The sequence below is a fragment of the Malaclemys terrapin genome, chromosome 3, assembly GCF_027887155.1.
Source record: "Malaclemys terrapin pileata isolate rMalTer1 chromosome 3, rMalTer1.hap1, whole genome shotgun sequence".
In the NCBI taxonomy this organism is placed as follows: domain Eukaryota; kingdom Metazoa; phylum Chordata; order Testudines; family Emydidae; genus Malaclemys; species Malaclemys terrapin.
The window spans coordinates 196,469,454-196,492,032 of record NC_071507.1 but is presented as its reverse complement, the minus strand read 5'-3'; the positions used below and the strand labels follow the sequence as shown (position 1 = coordinate 196,492,032).

Sequence of the window (22,579 nt, the reverse complement as noted above, 5' to 3'; positions counted from 1 at the left end):
TCCAACTCTGCTGACTGGTGTTTTGGGGAACATTGATGTGTTGCTTATTTTTCATATGGAAGCAATGGGAAGAAAAAAAATACAAAATTGATTGATTTGAAAATGTGCTTGTTTTCATTGCATATACAAAATCCTATTTCAAGAGGAGAAAAATTCCAAGTTGCTTTCCCCATGGTCATTAACAAAAGACTCGGAGCAAAGTGGTTAATAGCATAAGGAGCTTAGGTTAATTATTAAACTTGCCCTAGGGATAGCTCTGAGCTTTTAAACCTGCACACAAACTAGTCTGGTAAGATTCAGTTACCTGCAGAGCAATTGGAGTTAGTGCTTAGAACACCCTTGTCCCAGAACAGCAACAAAATCGAACCAAGCTGTCCGGTTCCAAAGGGATGAAACCACAAAAGTTATTCTGAAACCAGAGGTAGCTGTGTGCATCTCTCATCTGAGCAATGGAAGAAAAGCACATAGGAAAAGGTAAGCAGTATCGTCTTTTTTTTTTTTTTTTTTGGTGTGTCTTTATGTGTGTAGCTTCAAATGCAAGGTCACTGTGAGTACAGGTTGTAGAATCTGGCCAGTCGTGATTGCAGTTGCATTGAGACCTGTAAGAAGGAGCCATCAACCACTGATTGCATTGCAAAGTGGCAGAGCTCATACCACAAAAGATAGAAGCAAACTAGTTTGTGGATGTCTTCCATTACTATAGTGTCCACATATGAATAGCTAATCTCTATCAGAACCTGGAAGCAGGAGGAGCAGAGGGAAGGGAATCCATATTACTGAACATTTGTCAACTTAGGTTGAGAGAACCTGGCTGTTTTCTCTTTCTGTTGTTTACCTACCAGGGCCGGCTACAAAACTTATGCTTTTTAGCCACTGCTCTGCCACAGACTCACCGTGGGACATTGTACTAAGTCACTTACCTCCAAAGGGGCTGGAACAATTTGTATAGTGAAGGTGCTGACAGCCATTAAACTAAACTGTAAACCCTGTGTATGATGGAAACCACTTCAAGCTGGGGGTGCCCCCTGCAGCCCTGGTTCCAGCCCTATGCTTACTTCTCTGTGAGATCTGTAAAAGAGAGGCTACAATACGTATCTGCTTCAAGCAGGGATGTTGGGAGACCCAATGAATTAACTGAAGTGTGTGCAGCGTGTGGAGACCTTTGGATGAAGTGCCCTGTAAGCTATTAATGGCCGGGCATGGCTGCCGGATTGAAAGGGGGATGTCATTCAAACAATCCACTCTGTTGATCTCAATAGGAGCAGCGGCAGGCTTAAAGTTTACAAGGTGTCTGTCATGGTTCCAGGTCTAACCACAGCTCTGTCCCGTTTGTAGCCTTTCTGAGTGCCCCCCCTCAGGTGTCAGCCTTTTGCCTTTCCCTAGCTTGGAGTGAAATCCCACAGTTCTCCCACTCCTAGAGCGGGTCCTAGGCTACCGTATCCTATGTATCTACTGTGCTCAGGGCTTAATTTGTGCCAGGGTAGAGGCCCGGCACCTCAAGGCTTGGCAAGTCATAGCCATGGCACCGCTGGGCTTACTGCATCAGTTAGGAATGTAAAAAAATTGCTTGACCCCCAGCACCTCTTTCATTACAAATTAAACACTGACTGTGCTTACCTGGCTGGTCCGACCTGCGGTTCTTCCCTTTGGCAGTCTGTGACCAGTGGTGCGTTCGGTCACACGGTAGACATCTGTGTTGTTTGTTTTGCAGTAGGAACAAAGAGTACAGAGGAAAAAAAAGATTCTCAAACAACAGTCTACACACATGCCTATCTTGAGAGCCTTGCAAATCCGCAGATATCCGTGAACCATTTTTGTGGATCATGGATCGGCTGCGGATACAAATTTTGGATAAAAAACTAGATAAATTCATGGAGGATATGTCCATCAATGGCTATTAGCCAGGATGGGCAGGGATGGTGTCCCTAGTCTCTGTTTCCCAGAAGCCAGGAATGGATGACAGGGGATGGATCTCTTGATGATTACCTGTTCTGTTCATTCCCTCAGGGGCACCTGGCCACTGTTGGAAGACAGGATACTGGGCTAGATGGACCTTTGGTCTGACTCAGTATGGCCGTTCTTATGTTCTTATCCGTGCAGGGCTCGACCTATACAGGCTTACCATCCCCCAAGGGTAACCTAGGTAGCCCTAACTCCTTCATATGTTCCCAGCATGTGTCTGTGTCTCAGCCTGGTTCCCTCGAACAACGCCCACTCTCCTGAAAGAGTGTTCCTTTCTAAACCTGCCCCAGGTATTCTGCTCTCCTGGGTTCTAGTCTTGGTTCTGCCACTGACAAGCCACTTTACCTCTCCATATCTATTTTCCCTCCCACTGTCTGTCCATCTTGTCTATTTAGATTTTAAATTCCTTGGGGCCCGGGCTGTCTGTATAAAGGGCCCTAATTTTGGTTGGGACCTCCAGATGCTACCATTATAATCATCGTAAATTACACCTTCCTGCTAGCTCTAGTCCCCCCTTCCTGTTTCCTCGATTTGTGAGTTGCACCAGAGTTGAGAATCGATAGATTTTCTAAGACTCTGAGCCTCCTCTGATTGTCCCCCCCTGCAGTAATATTCCCATTTTATAGTTAGGGAAACTCAGGGGTAGGTCGTACTTCAGCCACCAACCTTGTGCAAGGGGTAGCATATAGCTGTAGCACTCCTTGAGCAGCCAAGCAGAGGAGGTGAACCTCAGAGCCCTTTGTTAGCTTTGCTGGGCGTTCTGCAGTGCCAGCTGATGATCTGACCCTGGACACCTTCACTAGGAGGTGGACTGAGCTCACAGACACTTTTTGCACAGAGTCTGAAGAGCCAGAAGAGTTTAACGTAGCCCTTCCGAGGGAATGGTGCACCTAAATCCCTTAAGCACTCTCAACAATCTCTCGCTTGGTGCCAAGTAGGGCTTGGGAAAACCTGGCGCTGGGTGCGGAGCACTTGAAAATCTGGCTCTTGGAGTGGATGAGGCTTCATGTGCTGTTATCAGCCCCATGTGTGTTTAAACCTTTACTAGTGAATGAGATTAAATTAATTTCTCGCCGAGGCGCTTTTGGATTTCAGGAAACAGCCCTTCCTCCCTGGCAGAACAATGACTCAGAGCAGCATGGCCTGCCTTGAAGGCTTGTCGTATGAATAAGGAATATAGAGAGAGGTTTTTAATGTTACAGGGAAGGAGTACGGGTACTAAAGCCACATGCTAGACCTGTGAAGATGTGAGCGATCTCAGGGAAAATCTCCTGTGCAGTTGAAGTCCGGGACCAGAGATGAACACTTTGATACCGTCCTTTTTGAACGTGGAGCTGCTGCTCTTTGCAGGTGAGTGCTAGAAGGTAATGGCTCTCAAACAATTATCTATGGGGCCAGCAGGACAAAGGAACGAATGCCACTGGGAAGGCAGTGAGATTGTTGGTAGTCTGGGAGAAACTTTGCAAGGGGCTCTGCCTTTGTTGGGGGCTTATGAAGTGGTTTGCGGAAAGGACGAAGTTGGATGCCATAGGGCGTTGGCAGTAACATGCAGCATTTCATGCAGTGTTGTCGCTAGTATACAGAATGTGCCACTTTGCTGGTCCATGGTTGGGTCTGTAATAACAGTGTATAGAGACCACTGGCAATGTCCAGTGCAATATTTCACCTACCTGATACTCCAATGCTGGGACAAATGGCAGTGATTTTTTCTTTTCACTGCAGTAAACGACTATCTCCTGTAGGTTGTTGGTTCAAATTTAACTCAGGCCAGTAGTGGACAAAAGTTTTTGTCATCTGATGGTTTTGTCTGATGATTTTGGTGAAACATATTTGGATCCCAGTCTAGTTCCTAGTGGAAAAATGTCCATATCTCACACACTATTATCATAACTACTGCTCTTGTTGATAGCCTCAGCAGAGGTCCTCTGTTGGAATGGGAACGGCAATGTTCTCCCATTCATAGGTGGTCCCATAAGGTCATTCACTGGCAAGGGAAGCTTGCTCCGTTGCTGTCTTTGCTGTGAATAACTATGGGACGTCATTCTCAGTTTCTAGCCTCTGCTACGTTTGCTAAATCCACCTAAACACAAGTCAGAATCTCTGAATGGTGTGGAACACAGCTCCTTCATCTGGCTGTCCCACTTGGCAAGGAGCCCTTTGTATCTGCTCTCAGGGGCTCTATATAGTTTTCCAAGAAAATGTTCCATGGTTTAACTAGAGTGGGTTATCACCAATTCCTCTGCAGAACAGAACACTCTACAACTGGAGCAAAGCTGGGGCAATGCAGTGACTGCAATCAGGCTTGTAAGCTCAGCATAGCAAGGCCTAGATGTCTGTCTCATTTTCAAAAGGGACTTAGGCACCTAGGAGCTTATGTCTCATTGGACTTTATATGTCCAGCCATTTGTATTCATTCTATATACATGTGTGTGTACATATTATGTATTTCTAATCTATTTTAGTTCCTCCAGTTGTGCTGTTTGGGATTTGTTTATTTAGGGAAGATATACTTTGGGTCGGAATATGTTGATAGTAAACCTCCCGTGCAGAAATGTGTCTCAAGCATTGCCAATGCCGTTGTAAAGATACATGCTGCACACGACTGATTCTGCTGCCGTATTACATTTCATCCTGAAGTATCTGGGTTATGTTTGCAGTGGCATCTGCAAAGTTATTCACTGAACCCCAGGAGGGCAGCCTTGCTGGAGGAACATGGATCACCCTGACATTGGATGGTAAGTTTGAGGAGGCTGCTAGTAATTGGTGGAAATCATTGGATAAAATGGGGCACTTGGAAGAATGACCAGGGGTCAGCTGTGTTTTGAAACACAAAACTATAACAGGGTTCAAAAAAGAATTAGATACGTTCATCAAGGATAAGTTCATCAATGACTGTTAGCCAAGAGGGGCAGGGATGGTGTCCTTAGCCTCTGTTTGCCAGAAGCTGGGAATGAGCGACAGGGGATGGATCACTTGATTATTACCTGTTCTGTTCATTCCCTCTGGGGCACCTGGCACTGGCCACTGTTGGAAGACAGGATACTGGGCTAGACGGACCTTTGGTCTGACCCATTATGGCTGTTCTTATATTCTTAATTTGTCATTCTGGTATTGGCAACCATAAATGTAAAACAAAACAAAACCCCACACAACAACACAGCAGTCAGGCGCCCCAAAATCATGAGATTGGGTTGAAAAATCATTAGATTTAAAAAAAAATCAATGCTGGGTTCTTTTTATTTGCCTTCTGGATTTTGAGCATTTAGGGTGCACTTCAGTAACACTGACATGCTTTTCTCGGAAATCATAAGAGCTAGAAATGTACTCCTTTTTTAAATGAAAGCTGAGATTTTCATGTAGTCACATGACTCCACTAGCCGAGGTTTTAAGAAAACCATCAATTGTATTGTGAGACTTGTGATAAAATCACAAGAGTTGCCAACGTTGTCAGTCACATAGGCCATAATGGTCAAACTTGCTTGCCCCAAATTATCCATATAAATAATGCTACCTAGCTCTTATATAGCACCTTTCATCAGTAGATCTGAGAGCACTTTACAAAGGAGGTCAGGATCATTATCCCCATTTTTACAGATGAGGGAAACTGAGGCACAGAGCAGGCAGAGTGACTTGCCCACGGTCACCCAGCAGGCCAGTGGCAGAAGCAGGAATAGAACCAGGTGTCCTGAGTCCCAGTCCAGTGCTCCATTCTTTAGGTCATAAATAAATGACCTGATTTTCAGAGGTGCTGAGCACTGACTTCAGAAGGAGTTGCAATTCCTCAGCATCTTTTGAGCATTTTTGAGGTTTTTAAAGTCAGGCTTGACAAACATCCTAAAGCTGGCTGGGATGATCCTGCTTTGAGCAGGGGGTTGGACTAGATGACCTCCTGAGGTCCCTTCCAACCCTGATAGTCTATGATTCTATGATGATTCTATGATCTCTGAAAGATCAGGCCATTTGTGCGTGCCTAAATACGGATTTTGGTGCCTGCCATTGGTGCCCAAGTTTGAACATTTTGGCTTAGTCATGTATAACTGGGCAAAATATGTAGAAAGGGGGTGTAAAATGCCACAGTGCCAGGTAGTAGAGTATCAGGCCCAGTGCAAGTAGAATGCTCTATAACAGAATGTATATGGAAGAGGTTGCCTGGTAAGTATTTAAAAGCAGTTCACCCCAAAGAGTAGGAAGATGAACCATGCTTTAATATGAAAGACAACGCCCCACACTTGGTTTTAAAATCCTTGATTAGGGGCTGGCACTGCTGTTGCTAGACACAATCTGAATTGCACCCTGTAAATGTTTTAATATGTTGTTGTCATGACTACTAAAGGATCCTGCACTTACGAAATGTTTGTTGCTGGATTGCTTAGGTCTGACATCTCCCCAGTTACAGTTCATGTACTCCACCAATGGGTCTTTGCTGGAAGTGTCCCTAGTGAATCCCATTCTGCCTCCAGTACGGTGTGATGTCCATCCTGTATATTTCGATGTATCCATCATCAGATGCAAAACGAGGTACGGCACTCTATTAAAGGGGTTCAGAAAGGACTTTCTAGGCAGAAGATGCTGTAGGAAACCATGTGAGGACGTTTTCTGAATGCGTGCGAGCTTCAATGACTATTTGAACCAGTAGCGTAAAAGACCTACCAGGATCCAATGGCTGGAAAGGTAGAAAAATTCAAACTGGAAATAAGGCACAGATTTTCAATAGTGACGGTAATTGACCAGTGATACAACTCACCAAAGGGCGTGGCAAATTCATCATCTGGGATCTCTATATCAAGACCAGATGCCTTTCTAAGGGAGATGATTTTGCTCACCCGCAAGTTACTGGGCTCAATAGCATTCATATGTAGGGGGAAGAATAAATCTTCCATTGCAAGAATCATGTGGGGTGGGGGAGGAATTCTCAGGCCTGTGTTCTGCAGCAGGTCAGATTAGACGACTCTAAAGGTTCCCTTCTGGTCCTAAAAGCTCTTAATCCAAGTGAAAGACTCACTATCCCCACCCCTAGGCCCGGCAGGATTAGGCCAAGCTTTGAGAGTCTTTTGAAAACTGGGGAGTATGCTCTCTACAGCTAGCAAGAGCAATACTTCTTAAAGGGGCACTCATGGATTTTGAGCCACACATGTAGGGTTTGTGTTGAAATCCAACCTAGGTGGCTAGACTGCCAGCTGAACTTTCTCTTGCCCCCAGAGGTGGTCCTTCTAGGTTAAATTTGGGGCATACTGGCTGGCGATGAAAAACTTTCACAGCTGCTGTCCATGCTATACCTGCTATAATGTCCTTTGCCAGGCTGTTATACTGGTTGGTGAGTCCTCTTCTGGGGAGCGGTGCCCCTTGCCTGGGGTCATGGCACAGCGTCCCCCTCTGACTCTGTTTTTGTCCCTGCCTCCACACCCCTGTTCTGCACTTGTTCATTTGTGTCAACCTCAGTGTTTTTTGCCTCCTCCCCTCTTCTAAGGAGGAGACAAATTAGATTAAAGAGATTACAGAGATTAAAGTCAATGGAGCTACATGGATTTACACCCTTGGAGGATCTGGCCCATGTTTTACCTTAAACCACATGAGCGGTTGTTTCCTTTGAAGGTCCTCGCAGCAGGAGGGGCTGTACCAGCTGGAGGTGATTGCCAATGGACAGGTGATAAGCAACCTGGGTGGGATGCCTTGTGACAACTGCACTTTCAAGGTAAACTCCAAGGAGGGATGGGAGGAAATGGCTAAAGATAATCCAAAGGGGGTTGCAACTCAGGGTAGCCGGCTGAGCAGAAGAGAACTTCGATTGACTCTTGGGGCGGGGGGAAATTCGGAAAGTGCTATCTCCTAGGTTGGGAAGAGGTGGCTGCGCTATTGCTTGAGTAATTTAAAACTAGCCCTGACAAAGTGCTAGGGGATGAGGAATAATCTAGCGCTGGTTCCCAAGTAGGGTGACCTGATGTCCCGATTTTATAGGCACAGTCCCGGTATTTAGGGTTTTGTCTTATATAGATGCCTATTACTTTCCCCCGCCACTCCCATCCCAATTTTTCAAGCTTGCTATCTGGTCATCTTATTCCCAGAGGATAGATTAGATGACCCAGGAGGTCTTTGTCTGTGATTATGTGACAATATGGGTCCTAATCACCCTCTTTTTGCATTTTTAAGGCATGCAATGGCAAAATGCTATTATGAATATTATTACCTTGGTGCCTAGATGCCTGATAGGGCTAGGCCCTGTGCAAACACATAGTAGGAGAGTGTCTCTGTCCAACAGTCTATAGTCTAAATAAAGAAATAGTGAGAGGGGGAATAGAGGCACAGAGAGATGAAGGGACTTGCCCAAAGTCCCACAGCAGGTCATTGGTAGAGCCAGGAATAGTCTCCTGAGATTTAGTCCAGATCCTTATCGACTGGACTATACTGCTTCCAATTGTGCCTGTTCAGAAGGGTGCTCTGTAGCCCGATCCATAGATTATGTATTAATTATATTGAATACTTAAGAATTCCCAGTTATCACTTTGAGGGTTGACTGGTTCTTGTCCCCAGATCAGGCCCAGTGTTGTTAAAATAATTGTATAGTTGGGAGCCCCGATGTGCCCAGTTGTAACACTCACACCACAGGAAGTTTTCTATATTTACAAAAATGTATTAATACATTTAGCAAAGTCACAAACACTCCAGCTCAGTAAAGTAGGTAGAGATACTACAGAATGTATACCTGAACAGCCATATATTCTCACCATCCCTTGAAGAACAACCTGAAATGGTAGCCATTATCTCCCTCATCACCCATCAGCTTCCTCCTGACTGCCAGTGCCTATCGTTCTGGCACCTCCCAAGGGCTACATCTCTCTTTCCGACTGCCCACAGGCTGGACTACAACTTTTATGATGTGAGGGTTTTCCCCCCTCTTCCTTATTTGTATTTCCTCACCCTACTCATGTTGAGGTGTCCTTAGAATATTAATGTTCTCAACTGATCATATACGTCAATTCATTGCTATGGTACTCTTGTGGTTAGACATTTATAGATGTTCTATCCAGAAGCTGATGTTAGCTCATGTTCCTGTGGCGGGCTGATGTCATTATGGAGAAAATTCCCCCCTACACACTCTACTTCTAGTTCCCTTCAAGCCTTGTACTAGCTCCTAAGCAAATGTCTTAGAGGGTACAGGCTTGTAGGTTCCTTGCATTATTGCTAAACATAATAAATGTACAGTTGAAGGCAAGACATTGAATATAATAAAGGGAAGCTAGCCCTATGGGCTATGGCACGAAGCCCATGATAACCCAAGAGCTCTGTATACCAAAACCATGGGTTCATCAGGGAAAGGGTGGAGTCAGGCACTGCTGCCCATGGCACATATCCAGATATTTCTGAACTTTGTCACTCTGAAATTCTATGGGAAATCTTGAGATCAGCTCTGCCTTCAAGGTTTCCAGTTCTTTGCGAGCTTTGGCCTTGTTGGGAGTGTTACCTGGGGTCCCCTAATGCCAAAGCTCTTGGTAACTTTACTTTCCGCAAGGCGATATCAGGAAATAAACCAAGGGAGATGCAGCATCTCTGTCTGCTATAGGGCTGGCATAAATCACACAAAATCAAATGCTTTTACTTAAAGCCTTCACTTTATTAGTCTCCAGCACTTTTACAAGAATGGCGTTACTCAGTCTCTGCTTTATTTAGTCTTGAGAACATACAAACACAATAGGTTATAGATTACTCCCCAAAATAATTACCCATGGTCTGGAGGGGTCTCGAGTGGTCAAACGAGAAGGTTCAGGTAGCCAGCTACCTGCCTGTCACTGGGGATTCCAAGAGATATCCGAAAGGTCAAATACAAATTCCTCAGACCTTTTGTGTTAGTGACTGTTACAATTACATCAACAACATGTCAGTCAAAGAAAAACCATTAAGCAAGCCCTTTTTAAGCTGTTAGTTATACAGATGTGTTTTTGCAGAGTCTGCAGTCTCATGGGCCCTGACCCACGCACACCAGAAGTCAAATATGGATAGACTTTGTGTTTTTCACAGACCCTTACCTCAGCCTATCAGAGAGGACATAGAATCAGATTCAGTCCTCATGATCGCTGTCCCCACTTCTCTCCCAGCTTTGCCTTGGTGACGCTAAGGCTGGTACAAAGGCTACTTTTGGCATTACACAAAATAATTAATATTCCATCCCAATAACTGGCTGTGGCTTGAGCACCTGGCTGGTTGCTAAAAATGCCCCTCTCCAGCAGAACTTTTCTTGGTGTGTTTCCGCTTGTGGGTGAAGCCAGGACATGCAGAAGAAGATGCATTATGCTGTGTTTTGTCTTTCCAATGCAGCAATGGAGGCACTGGTAAGAGCAGAAGAAGGCTGAGTTCTCTTTCCACCTCTACCTGCGAATTACTGTGGCAGTTTGCCAGAGTCATTTACCTTCTCAGTTCCCCATTTGTAAAATAAGGATGATTCCACTTGGCTCCTTTTTTAAAACTCTCAATTCTGCTCCCACTAATGTCAATGAAAAAAGCACCAGTGACTCAGATGGGTGCAGGATCAGGTTTTATAAGAGCAGTGTATTATTTAGTATTATTATTCTAGGGTAATAGAGATCACTTAACCCTTGCAGAGAGGACCCTCAGCCATAGCTGTTTGCTAGAGAACAAGCCCCTTTGTGCCTGTCAGTCCTGTCTAGCTCTTTTCCAGGAGTGAGCGGGAGAGCCCGACGTTTTCAGCAAATTGCACATTAAAACATACAAGTCGTTGGGCAGTTCAGCTAGCTTAGAGAGCTGATGAAAAATCACCAGGGGATGCTGTTAATGAGACACATTCCAAGCTAAATAAAACACAATGTGTCTCTTTGTTTTGGGACTGGAAACCTGTGAGCCATGAATATTAAAAAATTAATTTGGCCTCTCCAGTAGACTGCAAAACCCGCTGCAGGCAGTGACAAGTCTGAACTGCTCACAGAAGGTTTTCCTATCCGTTGGTAACTTTGCCTCACTGCTGTAATCTGCTCCTTGTTCCAGCCAGTCTGGCTGGCTGTTGGTCGGTGCTGATCTCTCTTCTTTGTGATGACCGGCGTGAAGGGAGCTTGATGCTAATGCTCATGAATTTTTTAGATTGCTATGTCTCCAGCTCAGGAGAGGCCAGAATGTATCCGAGAGTGCGATGCTATGTTGTGTCACGTGACAGCTCAGAGGGAATCAATGTTGTGAAGTCCTGGAAAGTCTGATCCTGGCTCTGCCAGGCCTTAGGTTGCTTGAGGGGATACTCTGAGTGCTTGACTCCAGAATATAAGCGTATGTCAGGAAGGGAGAGGGAGAGATGGCTAGGATCTGAGAGAGAGAGGGATAGTGGGCATGGGGTGGGAGAATGAGAGTGTAGGAGGCCCTTACTTACTTTTTAATAGGGATAAATCCTGGTCCCATTGAAATCAATAGGAGTTTGCCATTGATGTAAATGGAATCAGGGTTTACTTTAGCCCATTAGTAATACTTGGGGCTAGATTCACATAGGTATTTAGGGTGTCTAAAGATGCAGATAGGCACGTGGTATGATTTAGAAAAGTGCCTACCTCCCCCTGACAGTCAGTGTAAATCCCACTAGGCCCTGAAATTCCTTTGTGAAGCTGGCCCTTAGCTCTTACATGGTGCTTTTCATCTGGAGAGTTCAAAGTGCTTCACAAAGGGAGATCGGAATCATCCTTCCCATTTTACAGATGGGGAAAGTGAGGCACAGATGCAAAGTGATTTGGCCACAGTCAGGCAGCAGGCCATGTGCGGAACCCAGATCTCCAGCCTCTCAGTCCAGTGCCTATCCACTGCCTCCCAGGAACACAAAGCTGGGCTTCTTTACCATGCTCTGACCACTGCAGCTGAAACTGCAGTTCACACGTTGTCCAGTTTTGGGATGACATAATCTCATGAAAATCCCAAATGCTGCGTGTTTCTAGGAACGCAGGAGTTGGTCCATCTAATCCAGCATCCTGGCTCTTAACACTGGACAGTCCCTGAAGCCTCAGAAGAAGCCAACCTTCCACCCCCTGATACACTTAATCCTGCAGGAGGCTGGACTAGAGGACCTCTTGAAGTTCCTTCCAGCCGTTCCTTTCTATGGTTGGAGCAGGGTAAATACCTCCCACAATACTCCGTGGATACTGGCTTGTGTAAAGCATCCAAGGATCTGGGTCCTGGAGGAGGTCACTTAAGCTATGACAGTTTATCCCAGGGGAGGAGCTGGCTCCGTATTCATTCTGCCTATGCTTGCTTTCCAACAACAGTCTAGAGAAGGAGTGAACTGGCAGGAATGCTTGAAGGGAGTGTTAACTGCATATGGGAAAACAGTTCCCAGAGCAACGGATAGGCATGCTATAAAGATCAGTAATATTCACAGAAAACAGCAGGGTTTCGAACTGAAACTCGCACCCCAGGAACCTGAGTCTAAGAGTTACGTTCAGGTAAAACAAGTGATGCCGTGTGAGCTGTAATTCCAATCAAAACTAATGCTTGGATTGCAGACGTTGGCATACAAACTGTCATCATTTATTATTTATTTATTACTTTATTATATTGAGATATCCTATCTCCTAGAAGTGGAAGGGACCCCGAAAGGTCATCGAGTCCAGCCCCCTGCCTTCACTAGCAGGCCTGGAAATATTTGTAGAAATGATTCAGCCAGCAATTTTGAAGGAACAAAGGAATTCGGGACAATTTCAGGCTGCTCGTGGACAAATGAGGAGCAGAAAGAGAGGAAAATGTCATTGACTCGGTTTTTTGCTATGAATGATTGGTTCAGCTCTGTGCCACGGTACCCGTGGTCAACTGGGCAATGCACAGAGGAAATATGTAGGACTGTGCCCTAGTGGGGAGACACTGTAGTGACACCTTCCTGCATGCAATGACACTGCTCAAGAGGCAAAGACATAGGATTTAAGGAGCACCGAGGGAAAGGACTAGGGCTGCCAGGAATGCTCTCCACTCCAGAGGGGCTGTGTCTGGGATCTCCACTCCGTGCACACAAGGTAGTGGTGGAGGATTTGCTTCGGAGTGGGAAAGCAGGTTACTTTTCTTAGATAGGAGCAGCAAATGCTTCTTGCCGAGCACACTCCTCTCAGGAACCCTGAATGCATTTGACCCTATGGACGCATCCTCCCTCACTCCCCCACTGCTCTGCCCATATAGGGGCTTCCTCATCTCAGATTAGTTCCCCGAGTTATAATCTGGCCCTTAGTTTCCAACTTCTGCAATGATCAGGTTATGTTTTGGAGCATGAGATCATATTGCCCTTCTCTCCTGCAGGTCAAATTAGACCCTTGGTGACCCCTGTATAGACGGTTGCCTTCAGTGAGGATGCACCAGTGTAATTGATTAGCAACTTAATAACGGTTTTGTTGGTGAGGCAGAAGATGAAGAATGCAGCTCTCTTTTCTCTTCGCTGTGCTGGTTCTGCAGAGCTAGCAGTAGAAACCTATTGTCATCACTCAAATCAGCAGATCTGACTCTGAGAACACATGGGGAGCAAATTTGCTGATAAGAAGGGGGCAGTTTTACATAGTCACTCATCAGAGTAGAAATGCACTTTAAAGACAAGCCCCAAAATAAGTGTGTCTGAAATGCTGGTTGCCAGCTGTGTTGCGAATGATGCATAATCGAATCTTGTAGGGCTGCTGTGCAAGCTTGTTTGTTTAACAACAAAATTCTTCTTGCAGTTTTCTATTGCACAGACACCTGTGGTTTACCAAATTAATCCACCATCTGGAGTCCCAGGTAAGGGAACTTCCTTTAAAATGGAGACATCTTTGATGTTACATATTTTCATCTTCCTTGTGCAAGGGCTGTCATTTTAGCTGATACACTGGGGATTAAATTAGACACCTATAGAGCTGAAAGCATGAGCCACTATAGCTTGAGCTGTGAAGTCAAGGCTCTATAGTTAGTAAGACTCATATCCTCTGGATCAGGCACAGTGGGAGCTGCGGGGGGTGGCGCCTGGGGGTGCAAAGGCAGGGCACACTGCACAGAGCCGCCTGGCCAACCATACGCCTACAGGTCACAGGGACCCGGTGGCCGCTTCCTCAGAGCCGCGGTAAATGCCACTGGGACCCTCCCCGCACGCCCCAACCCCTTGGCCCAGCCTGGAGCCCCCTCCTGCACCCCAAACCCCCTATTGCCTTATCTCCAGCCCCACCTCAGAGCCCAAACCCCACCTTCACACCAAACCCCTCAGCCCTGGCCCCACCCCAGAGCCTGCGCCCCCAGCCAGAGCCCGCCCTCCGTCCCTCCCTCCCCAACCTCCTACCCTAGCCCGGTGACAGTGAGTGAGGGTGGGGAAGAGCGAGCAATGGAGGGAAGGGGGATGGAGCAAGCAGGGGCAAGGCCTTGGAGGAGGGGCAGGGCATGGAGTCAATTTTTTATTTCAGAAGGTGGAGAAAGCTACTAGGTGGGAGGCTGTTCTAGATTTGATTTTGACAAATAGGGAGGAACTGGTTGAGAATTTGAAAGTGGAAGGCGACTTGGGTGAAAGTGATCATGAAATGGTCAAGTTCATGATTCTAAGGAATGGTAGGAGGGAGAACAGCACAATAAAGACAATCGATTTCAAGAAGTCAGACTTTAGCAAACTCAGGGAGTTGGTAGGTAAAATCCCATGGGAAGCTAAGGGGAAAAACAATTGGAGAGAGTTGGCAGTTTTTCAAAGAAACATTATTAAAGGCACAAGAGCAAACTATCCCGCTGCGTAGGAAAGATAGGAAGTATGGCAAGAGACCACCCTGGCTGAACCAGGAGATCTTCAATGATCTGAGCCTCAAAAAAGAGTCTTACAAAAAGTGGAAACTCGGTCAAATTACAAAGGATGAATATAAACAAATAACACAAGTATGTAGGGACAAAATTAGAAAGCCCAAGGCACAAAATGAGATCAAACTAGCTAGGGACATAAAGGGTAACAAGAAAACATTCTACAAATACATTAGAAGCAAGAGGAAGACCAAGGACAGAGTAGGCCCGTTACTCAATAAGGTGGGAAAGACAATAACAGAAAATGTGGAAATGGCAGAGGTGCTTAATGACTTCTTTGTTTTGGTTTTCACCAAGAAGGTTGGTAGCGATTGGACGTCTAACATAGTGAATGCCAGTGAAAATGAGGTAGGATCAGAGTCTAAAATAGGGAAAGAACAAATCCAAAATTACTTAGACAAGTTAGGTGTCTTCAAATTACCAGGGTCTGATGAAATGCATCCTGGAATACTCAAGGAGCTGTCTGAAGAGATATCTGAGCCATTAGCAATTATCTTTGAGAAGTCATGGAAGACGGGAGAGATTCCAGAAGACTGGAAAAGGGCAAATATAGTGCCCATCTCTAAAAAGGGAAATAAGGACAACCTGCACTGCCTCAAGTCTATTTACTCCAGTGTGTGAACCCTGCACTGCCTCCACTCCCATCTTTTTTATAGAATAAGTTCCTGCTGAGAACACCAGAAGCCTGCTCTTAGAATCATAGAAGATTAGGGTTGGAAAAGACCTCAGGACAGTGGCGTAGCCAGGGTTGCTGCCGAGGAGGAGCGGTGGAGAAAAAAGGCGCATGTCCTTCGGCGGCATTTCGGCAGCCCTGCGCATGCGCCGAAATGCCACCGAAAGACAGAGCGGCGCATGTGCAGGCCGCCAAAATTATTCTTATTTCAGCGGCCCTGAGCATGCATCTCTCCGTCTTTTGGCGGCATTTCGGTAGCCCTGCGCATGCGCCGAAATGCCGCCGAAAGACAGAGTGGCGCATGCGCAGGACCGCCGAAAGACGGAGTGGTGCTGGAAAAGGCGCCACTTGGGGAATTCTGGGCTCGGGGGAGCAGGCGCTCCCCCTGCTCCCCCCCCCACTGCCTCAGGAGGTCATCTAGTCTAACCCCCTGCTCAAAGCAGGAATTGCTCTTCAGCAATTTCTTTCCACTCAATTCCACCCACTTCATTGGAAAGTCCTTGAAGTTACCAATCAAAAGCCAGGGGAGAAGTGGAGTAAATGTTGTTAGGGTCACATTGATACAAGAAGTTAACAATCCTGTCCTCTTGCAGTTTGTCTATTGCAAAGTTAAACAGCCTGCTAGTCCCCAAGGAACAAAAGCCAGAATCTGACCCCTTGAGCTGGCCCTGTCCTTTGCAGAAGTTCAGGGCTTTGATGAATCACACTTCACCAATGCATGATGCAAAATGTACTTACTTGGCCCAGGCCTACTGGCACTGACCTCGGTGAGGCAACGGGGAGGCAGTGTTGTCTCATTCAGAGCGGAGGACTGACCATCAAGACTCCTGGGTTCTATTTGCGGCTCTTCCACTGACTTCCTGTGTGGCCTTGTGCAGATCATTTAGGGACAGATTTTTAAAAGTGTTTAGATGGCCAAAGATGCACAAAGGAGCCTACTGGGATTTTCAAAAGTGTCTAGTGCCTAAATCCCATTGATTTAAATTAGAGTTAAACACCCAGACCCAGATCCTCAAAGGCTCTTAGACTTGTAACTTCCACTGAAATCAACAGATGTTCAGAACCTAAATACCTTTGAGGATCTGGGACTTGGACACTTGAAAATCCCACTTGGTGCCTAAATTCCTTTAAAAATCTGTCCCTCTCTGTGCCTCAGTTCAATCACTTGTGGAATGGGGATAACCATGTTTTCCAGCTCATAATTCCCATGCGTGGTGGTAGATTCTGATCTGAGTTGCACCCGTGTCAAAGTGAAATGTGCCCACTGAAATCAATGGTGTTAATCTGGAGTTAGGGGCAAAGAGAGCAGATTTTGACCCACTGACTTTTGTTGTGGTTTTTACCTATTCAGTCTCAGTACTGCATTGTCCGCCCCAATTCAGTGGAGTGCTAAAGAACATGCCTAATTTTAATCATGCAGATAATCTAATGGAAATTCACATGCCTAAAGGGAAGCAGGGGTTAAATGCTTTCCTGAATAATGATGGGGCTACTCATTAGCTCAAAGTTAAGCAAGTGCTCAGCTGATTCTTGTCTGTAATTAACATAAAAGCACAATCTCAGGTCTCCAAAATAAAAAAAAAAAAAAAATGTCCAGAAGATGCTGTTTGGCTAACTGAAGTGACTCAGCAGAAAAGCTGGTCAGGTAATTATATACTTTGTTTTAAACCAATGAAAAATTTAGAGGAACATGGCTTTTTATTTCATTTTGTCAAAAATGGTTGGTGTCTGTTGGAAAAACAAGAAATTGAATTTCTCAGTTTAAAACCAAAAACGAGTTTTCAGTTAAGTGAGTGAAATAGCTGACTCCTGTTGACGGTCAATGGGAGCTAGGTGCCTGCCGGCTTAAGGACTTTTGTAGATCCTACGAGGCACCTGTATTGTTTCCTTCCACTCCCCTGTCTTGATCCATCTGCTGTCTCTTGTCTTTTAGATTGTAAGCTCATTGGGGCAGGGACTGTCTTTTTGTTCTATGTTTGTACAGTGCCTAGCACAATGGGCCACGACTGGGACTTCTAGGCACTCTGGTAATACAAATAATAATTATTAAATACCCCTTAGTAAATCTGGCCCTTAACCCCTACTTTGCTAGCTGCCTTACTCCACAAACATTAGCATACTGCTTTAAAAATAATCCCTTCATTTTCTTTCTCATTTAAACAGGAAACGTAATACAAGTCTGCGGGCAGATCATTGCTGGAAGATACGAAACCATTGACTTTAATGTTGACTATATTGATGGGTAATTACATATATTAACATTCTGGCTCTGTCCATGTGATTGGTTTTTTTTTTTTTGGCATTTCTTTCTTCGACCAGCCTCCTTGACAGCAATAAATTGCAACCAGTTGGCACGGAACTGCCGGTTTCCTCTTGTTGTGGTTTATTGCAGCTCACGAGTTGGGCTCCAGCAAACTTCGTTAATCTAATTGCAACTGGTCCATTAAGCTAGTCCGTTTATTGAGCGGCAGCACAGTCAATTGTGGCTCAGTGTGAATTGTACTGTAATTGCATCGGGTTGTTGGAGGTTTTATTTTGGTTAACAGATTAAAACAAACTAATTTCAAATGTAGGAAACTACAAGTTAATAAATGTTCTGTTCCAATTGCATTTTTAGAAATTCTATTAGCTTGGTTGGGGAGAGTAATTTTCATGGCAAATGGAAAGTTAAAGCAGAGCTCTGAAGAAACAGTGGGCCAAATCCTCAAAGGTATTTAGACTCCTAGCTTCCATTGAAATCTCTGGCAGATAGATGCCTAAATACCCTTGAGGATCTGGGCTGTGTGCCTTACTCTCCATTGCCTTGAGCTTCATAGAGTCACTTGCACTTCCACAGAGGGACGACTTGATTTTCCATTGCCCTGTTGCTTACGTGGTCATTCACACCAGGGTCAGGTGGGTGTAAAATGCCACCATTCTGAATTCGCATTGGTGTAAATGGTCACACAAGATGGAGGGTAACAGAGGCCCAGTGAGTTCAAAATGGGTATAAAATGCTACCACTAGGATAAGTGACTGGAGGATTCTGAACTGGTACGTGTAGGCATGGTTGTGCAAGGCTGTGGAGAATCAGGGCCCAGAGGGTCTACAGTTACTTTAAGGTATTTGTTATTGCAGTAATTTATGTGAAGAGAAGGGTAATCAAACCTCATGCTCCAAGAATTTAACTGATCGGCTTAGGGGTCAGGAAGAAATATTCTCCCATTACAGGTTTGCCATGGGTGTTTTATTCACCAGTCTCTGAAGCATCAGACATTCGCTGCAAGGGAGGCAGCATTCTGATGGGTCGCAGGTCTGATACAGCATGGTAAATTCTCCGATTAGGGAACTAAATCTTCAGACGGTATAAATCGTAAGTAAGGCTGGGATTTAATCATGGGTATTTTTAGTAAAAGTCATGGACAGGTCACGGGCCAGAAACAAAAAATCACAGCCCGTGACCTGTCCATGACTTATACCATAAATACCCCTGATTGAATCTTAGAAGGGGGTGCTGGTGGGGGGAGCTCCACGTGGGGGGGCAGTGACTGTTCTGGCCACTGCTACGGTGGGAGCCTCAGGGGGACCAGCAGCTGCTCTGGCCACCATCAGGGTGGGGGGAGTCCCGGGGGGCCAGCGGCAGCTCCGGCAACCCCCAGGACCGTTGCAAAGGCAGTCCCCAGCCGCCCGGGGCCGCCTGAGCAGCGGCTAGTGTGGCTGTCCCCAGGGCCACCTGAGCAGCTAGCTCCAGGGCCAGCGGCTTGGGCAGCCCTGGGGTCAGCCACACTGGCCGCTGCAGAAGTCACAGAGGTCACAGGAAGTCATGGAATCTGTGATTTCCGCGACTTCCGTGACACGGAGCCCTAATCGTAAGCCAGTAGAGCTGCACTGATTTATACCAGCTGATTCAGAGTCGGCAGTCCTAGCCTCTGGATACTGATTAACATCCTGTGTTCAATATCAGTTATTGTTTCACCCATCGTCAATGGGAACGACAAGCGCTGTGGTTAATGAAATGGAAAGTTGGAATGTGTTTCTGTGTCGCTTTGGTGTGTTGGTATCCTCCACTGAAATGCTAGTTTCATTATTTACCATATAACCCCAAAACACGGGTGAGCATACTTGAGAAAATTCAACAGAGTGAATCGATTCAGCCTATAGTTTTACAGGAACACTATGCTCACCTGTAGTGAATATGTGCAGTGACTGGAGCAGGATTTCACACGAGCTCTTGCCTCATTCACGTGGATCTTGTAAAATGCCCAGTGACTGAGGAAAGGGCTCCTTAGGTTTGCAAGAGTTGTGCACATTTCATAAGGTGTATGGGGCACAGCTTTCCAGTGATGTCAAATCAAATAGTTCCAAAATATGGAATTTCTTTTTTCACTGAAGCCAGTGGGTGTTTTGCCAGTGACTTCAGCAGGTCCAGATTTTCATCCTAGGGCTTAATGGCTTCCCCTAATGTCAAATCTTTCCTGTTTGTTTCCTATCTAGCCCTGTTATCCTCGAGGCAGAAGGAGACGGATGGATCAGCCTCTGTTCTTTTGCCAACAAGCAAACGAGAAGCATGTTAGTTTGTGATCTTCCTTTTTGCTTTGGGTTGTAGCTAATTTCATATTGCTTTGAGATCTCAATATGCTTGATTGTAGAGGATGGTCTGTCCATCTGGGTTATGGTAACAAAAGGCAGGTGCTTTGTCACAATTTCGAGGGGCTCTTGGAAAGTCAGCTCATTGGGTAAACTGTTGGAGAGCATGGGGTTCTAGATCGTTGATTTTCATAGAAATGTAGGGCTGGAAGGGAGCTTGAAGTCACCGAGTCCAGCCCTCTGCGGTGAGGCAAGACCAGGTAAACCTAGACTGTCCCTGACAGGTATTTGTCCAACCTGTTCTTAAAAACCTCCAATAACAGGTATTCCACAAGCTCCCATGGAAGCCTATTCCAGAGCTTAACCACCCTCATAGTTAGAACGTTTTCCCTAATATCTAAGCTAAATCTCCCTTGCCGCAGAATAAGCGGATTACTTCTTATTCTACCTTCAATGGACGCAGAGAGCAATAGATCACAGTCCTCTTTATAGCAGCCCGTAACATATTTGAAGACTGTTATCAGCTGCCCTCTCAGTCTTCTTTTCTCAAAACTAAACATGCCCAATATTTTTTTTTAAACTTTTATCAGGTTTCTAACCCTTTAATCAGTTTTGTTGCTCCCCTCTGAACTCTCTCGGGTTTGTTCACATCTTTCCTAAAGCGTAGCACCCAGAACTGGACACGATACTCCAGTGAGGTCTCCTCACTGCTGAGTAGAACAGGACAATTACTTCTTGTGTCTTTCTTACACACTCCTGTTACTACACTCCTTTTTCACAACTCCGTTGCATTGTTGACTCATTCAATTTGTGATCCACTATAACCATGGGACCCTTTTCAGCAGTACAACCACCTAACCTCTTATTCTTCATTTTGTAGTTGTGCATTTGATCTTTCCAAAGTGAAGTACTTTGCCCTGGCCTTTATTGAATTTCATCTTTTTCGTTGTTTGCTTGCATCTTGTTAGATTACCAGAGTTGGGGGAGGTTCTAGGTTCGTGGTTCTCTTGCATCCTGTTAGGGAACAGCACAGTTATTAGCGCTGCTTGGAAAACTGAATTTATGTTCTGCGGGAAATTCTGCCATTTCAAAATGTTGTTTTCGCTCCAAATCCGAACAAAAAGTTAAAATTTCTCGTGGAACAGAAATTCAGCAAAAATTAGATTCAGAAACATTGAATCATGTTGATAGTGTCAAAATGGTATAATATAAAACACTGAATACAATATGTCGACTGATAAATGCAGTATAGGTATAAATATATTTAAATCAATACTTTAATCAAATATCAAAGTTGAAACAGTGAGAGTCAAAACAACTCATTTTGACAATTTTCCAGTGAACACCTTGTTGAAATTGTCCCTTTTCCACAAAACATTTTGATTTTGATGAAACTGCGTCTTCGGGTGGAAAATTGTTCCATCAAAAATTGGTCCCTTGGCTTTAATCATTACCAACCTGAGTATAATTGGCATTAGGGTGATCAGATGTCCTGATTTTATAGGGACGATCCCAATTTTGGGGTCTTTTTCTTATATAGGCTCCTATTACCCCCAACCCCATGTCCCGATTTTTCATACTTGCTGTCTGGTCACCCTAAGTGGCATGCTAGGAAATGTGCACTGAACAAAGGACAAGAGGCTGATTCCATAGTCCTTGCTAAGTGTCTGGGACTGGGATGTGGGAGATCTGATCTAGTGGTCTGAGCTGGAGCCTGGCCTAGTAGTTAAAGCTGGGAACAGGCTTTAACCACTAGGCAAAGGGTCAGAACTGAGTCAGGAACCAAGCAGGGGAATGGGATAGGAGCAAGGCTGGGAGCAGGCAGGCACAGGGGAGATTGCAGCTGTCTGTGTAAGCGTTGAGCAGCCAACAACCTGCCTCTGCTGCTGAGCGTCAGTCAGGGCCGGCTCCAGGCACCAGCCCAGCAAGCAGGTGCTTGGGGCAGCCAAAGGGAAGGGGCGGCACTGTTCGGCGGCAATTCGGAGGCGGGTCCCTCTCGGAGGGAAGCACCTGCCACCGAATTACCGCTGAAGAAGAAAGTGGCGTGGTGGAGCTGCCGCTGGAGTGCCACCGATCGCAATTGCGATCGCGGCTTTTTTTTTTTTTCCTGCCACTTGGGACGGCAAAACCCCTGGAGCTGGTCCTGGCTTCAGTGAAGACCTGTGGGCCTCTTGCAGCCAGTTGGGCAGGCCTGCCAATCAGGCGATTCTGCCGCAGCCCAGCTGGGCTCATTAACTGGCCTGAGGGCTGGGCAGGCTAGCCGCAGGCTCAGCTGAGGGAACTCAAGCCTATAGTTCCTGACAGCTAAGGTCCTTTTAGGCCATGGGAGTGGGCCAGCATAGCGGCCTTTGCTCTGCCCACTCCACCCCACCCCAGTGTAGGAGGTGTATTAGGAGTGTGCAGGGAGGAAGCAGAGGGTAGAACTGGAATGCACAGCACTCCCCAGGGCGCTTTGGCTGGCAGAACAGCCCCATCCTACTAGTGCCAATTAGACCAGTGGATCTCAGGATCAGCGGAGGTGACAGAATGGCTCAGGCCTTATTGCTGTTGGGATTTTAGCTGCTGATAGAGTCGCCCCCAATGCAAAGCCCCAGCATTGGAAGCAATTACACA

The 22,579-nt window shown here is 45.8% G+C and overlaps 1 protein-coding gene across 7 annotated transcripts in view; it reads left to right on the top strand.

Moving 5' to 3' along the window:
- Nucleotides 1-305: 305 nt before the first annotated feature.
- Nucleotides 306-22,579, top strand: part of PKHD1 (PKHD1 ciliary IPT domain containing fibrocystin/polyductin) — a 390,722-nt gene continuing 368,448 nt past the window's right edge. For all 7 annotated transcript variants that reach the window (XM_054023612.1, XM_054023614.1, XM_054023615.1 and 4 more), the window contains exons 1-8: nt 306-474; nt 3,165-3,312; nt 4,620-4,697; nt 6,336-6,480; nt 7,555-7,654; nt 13,638-13,695; nt 17,564-17,642; nt 19,874-19,948. In XM_054023612.1, coding sequence (XP_053879587.1) covers nt 3,261-3,312; nt 4,620-4,697; nt 6,336-6,480; nt 7,555-7,654; nt 13,638-13,695; nt 17,564-17,642; nt 19,874-19,948 — 587 coding nt within the window. In that variant the 5' untranslated portion in view covers nt 306-474; nt 3,165-3,260. The remainder of the gene's footprint in view (nt 475-3,164; nt 3,313-4,619; nt 4,698-6,335; nt 6,481-7,554; nt 7,655-13,637; nt 13,696-17,563; nt 17,643-19,873; nt 19,949-22,579) is intronic.